Raw genomic sequence first — 3,380 nt, 5'->3', positions numbered from 1 at the left:
GTTCCAGCCTCAGACGACTGAACTTCGAATATACGGAGATATCATATATCAAGGTATAGCATTAATGTATTCAGAAATAAGAGAACCAAGATGATATTCATCACTCTTTGTGTCACCCTGTTGCGTATGTGTGTATGTATGCACACACATACGAACACACACGCACACACTCACGCCTTCACACGCACACGCGCACGCGCATATACACGTACACGCACACCCACACGCACCCCCCCCCCCCCACACACACACGTATGTATATATGTGTATGTATGTACACACATATGATTATATATATATATATAATATATATATATATATATATATATATATATATAATATATATGTGTGTGTGTGATTGTAGTGTGTGTGTTGGTGTGTGTAAAATACACATGCACAAACACACAAATATTTATGTATATGTATAAATATAATATATATATATATATATATATATATATATATATATATATATATATATATATATATATAAGGAGAGAGAGAGGAGAGAGAGAGAGAGAGAGAGAGAGAGAGATATAGATAGATAGATATTATGTGAATGTGCATATTAGTATATATATATATAATATATATATATAGTATATATATATATGTATAGTATATATATATATATATATATATATATATATATATATATTATATATATATATATATATATATTAGCACGCACTCACGGACACACACACACACACACACACACACACACACACACACACACACACACACACACACACACACACACACACACAAACAAACAAACAAACACACACACATATGTATTTACATATATATATGTATGTACATATGTATAAATATTCATATATATACATATTTGTATATATATCATCTTCATAAGGGGGCATACGCATGGCTGCGCTTTGCCGCCCCCAGCCTTTGGCTCCAGCTCCTGGGGTTCCTCCGAGCAAGCTTCCACGTAGCATTCCTTCTCACACCCAGCACATCTTGGCAGATCTGATCGACTTGCTTCAGCCAAGAGTTCCGTGGCCTTCCCTTTGGTCTTCTCCAACCTGGGTCAACCCTCTCGGAGATGACTCTATAAGTCGGATCATCCTCAGGAAAACGAGCCACATGCCCATAGATCTAAAGTTGGCACTCTTGTATCAGACTGGTAATAGGTCTTGAATCAGTCTCACGGAGTATCTGATTGCACACATGGCCCCTCTAGGTATGCACCATGATCCTGCGTAGACAGTGCCAAAAGAGTCAAGTCGTGTCTTCAGAGCACTGTTCAGTGTCCAGTTCTCACACCCGGAGAGTAAGACAGGGGATCACCAGTGCTCTGAAGAGCTTGATCTTCGTCCTCCTAGACAAATACCGACAGCGCCAAATACTCCTATTGAGCGAGTCCATAACGCCATAGGTCAGACCAAGTCGTTGAGTGACTTCCCAGTCAGAACCTCTGTTGCTCTACACTACACTACCAAGATAAGTGAAGCTATCCAAAATCTCCATGTTCGCACCACACGCATGCACAGACTGAATATCGACATCCAACAAGTACCGAAATTCCTGTACCTTGGTCTTGGTCCAGTTGACCGAGAGTCCCAACGGCTTCGCCTCCTCATGCAGTGCCTCGAGAACTATTTGCAGGACCTCTAATGTCTCCGCTAGGATCACTACATCATCGGCAAAGTCAAGGTCTGTAACCTTGAAATTACCAATTGATGCCCCACAGGAACTACAGTCCATGGCACGGCCAAGTATCCAGTCCATACAAGTATTGAAAAGGGTTGGGGCTAGAACACATCCCTACCTCACCCCGGCAGACACCGGGAAAAAGGCAGAGATGTCCCCCCACACTTGACAGCACTCTCGGTATCTGTATACAAGCCAGACAACAAACCAATAATCCCAGGGGGGATCCCACGGAGACCCAGTAGGCTCCAGAGACTCTCCCGGTGCACTGAGTCGAAAGCCTTCTTGAGATCAACATAAGCTGCACGTATTCCATAAGGACACTAAGAGCTAAGACACGAAGTGCTAAGACTTTTTGGATGTAAAACCAGACTGCTCAGGTCTCTGTGCTCGTAAAAGGTGGCCACACACTTGTGCTAAGAGCAGATGAGCAAGGACTTTGCCTAGTATGCTGAGCAATGTAACAGATCACGGCTTCTCCACCTGGCTTCAATACCTCCGCAGCAATCCCACAGACACCAGCAGCCTTTCCACTCTATAGCTTAGAGACTGCCCTTCTCACCTCTTTGGTGGAAGGTGTTGCCTCACTGATTGGTGGATCAGCCACTAGTGGTTGTGTGCCAGCCAAAGGGAGTTGTGAAGTCAGGGGATCTACCCTATACAGTTGCTCAAAGTACTCAGCCCAGCGGGCACTTTACTCACCCGACTCTGACACAATGCGACCACCTAAAGGTATCCCACAGTTCAGCAGGGTACTGTACACTGCCAAGCACTTCAAACCCGATTTGAGACTGCCACTGCATACTCCTGGGTCACCTCCTCACTCTTGACCCTCTCGAGAGGAAACACCTGTTGGTGAGATCTTGGGATGCGTCTAGATCTGAGGCGGAGCCTTAGTGTTGCAACAACAAGTCTGTGGTCGGTAGCAAAGAACTCAGCACTCCTTAAAACTCTACAGTTCTGAAGGATCCAGTGAGTATGCACAAGAATATGGTCGATCTCTTTAGCTACATCGCCAGTATTGGAGTACCAAGTCCAGTGGTGTAAATCTCATCTCAGATACCACAAACCTGCAATCCTTAGCCTCCTAGATCATGCGAATTTAAAGATGTATGAGATATTGATATTCCTAGTATGAGAGCCATACAGACCGATGCTTTGCTCGTATCTTTCCCTGCCGGTGCCAGTGACCACATTGAATTACCCCAATACCATGAGGGTGCCCACCGGGGACATTAATCCACTACAGAGTCAAGTTTGGTGTAGAACATCTCTTTCTCTTCGAGCCCACTTCCCTCAGTAAAAGCGTAGATTGCCACTAGAGAGATGAAGCCCAGAGTGGACCAGTAGAAGGTATACCCCCACTACTGGTCTCACCACTACCAAGCCGTCGCACCTCAGAAAGAGCAGTGACGGCAATCCCCAGCCTCCCCAGCTCCCTCAACAACAAAGGCAGTCGATCATCCTCTGAGAGAATGAGGGTGTTCCAGGCCGCTACACAGCACGCTCACTGCAAACTGACCCCCTCAATACCTCCGCAGCAATCCCACAGACACCAGCAGCCTTTCCACTCTATAGCTTAGAGACTGCCCTTCTCACCTCTTTGGTGGAAGGTGTTGCCTCACTGATTGGTGGATCAGCCACTAGTGGTTGTGTGCCAGCCAAAGGGAGTTGTGAAGTCAGGAACCCCCGGCCGCAAATCG

The 3,380-nt window shown here is 45.3% G+C and overlaps 1 protein-coding gene across 1 annotated transcript; it reads right to left on the bottom strand.

The window, feature by feature from the left end:
* Positions 1 to 1,449: 1,449 nt before the first annotated feature.
* Positions 1,450 to 2,892, bottom strand: LOC119597468. Its single transcript, XM_037947043.1, has 5 exons — positions 2,882 to 2,892; positions 2,748 to 2,764; positions 2,458 to 2,684; positions 1,841 to 2,000; positions 1,450 to 1,682 (listed from the first exon to the last, which is right to left on the bottom strand). Exons 1-5 carry the CDS (start codon positions 2,890 to 2,892, stop codon positions 1,450 to 1,452), a joined length of 648 nt encoding a protein of 215 aa, XP_037802971.1.
* Positions 2,893 to 3,380: the final 488 nt, after the last annotated feature.

Source organism: Penaeus monodon, chromosome 39, assembly GCF_015228065.2.
Source record: "Penaeus monodon isolate SGIC_2016 chromosome 39, NSTDA_Pmon_1, whole genome shotgun sequence".
Taxonomy (NCBI): Eukaryota; Metazoa; Arthropoda; class Malacostraca; order Decapoda; family Penaeidae; genus Penaeus; species Penaeus monodon.
Note: the sequence above shows the minus strand (reverse complement) of the source record. Positions and strands in the feature narration are given on the sequence as shown.

Coding starts and splice junctions, on each gene's coding strand:
- LOC119597468 (XM_037947043.1), bottom strand. Junction 2,001..2,457: donor CAGTGGCAGTCTCAAATCGG/GTTTGAAGTGCT, acceptor CTTAGCTCTTAG/TGTCCTTATGGAATACGTGC. Junction 1,683..1,840: donor TACCGAGAGTGCTGTCAAGT/GTGGGGGGACAT, acceptor TCAAGGTTACAG/ACCTTGACTTTGCCGATGAT.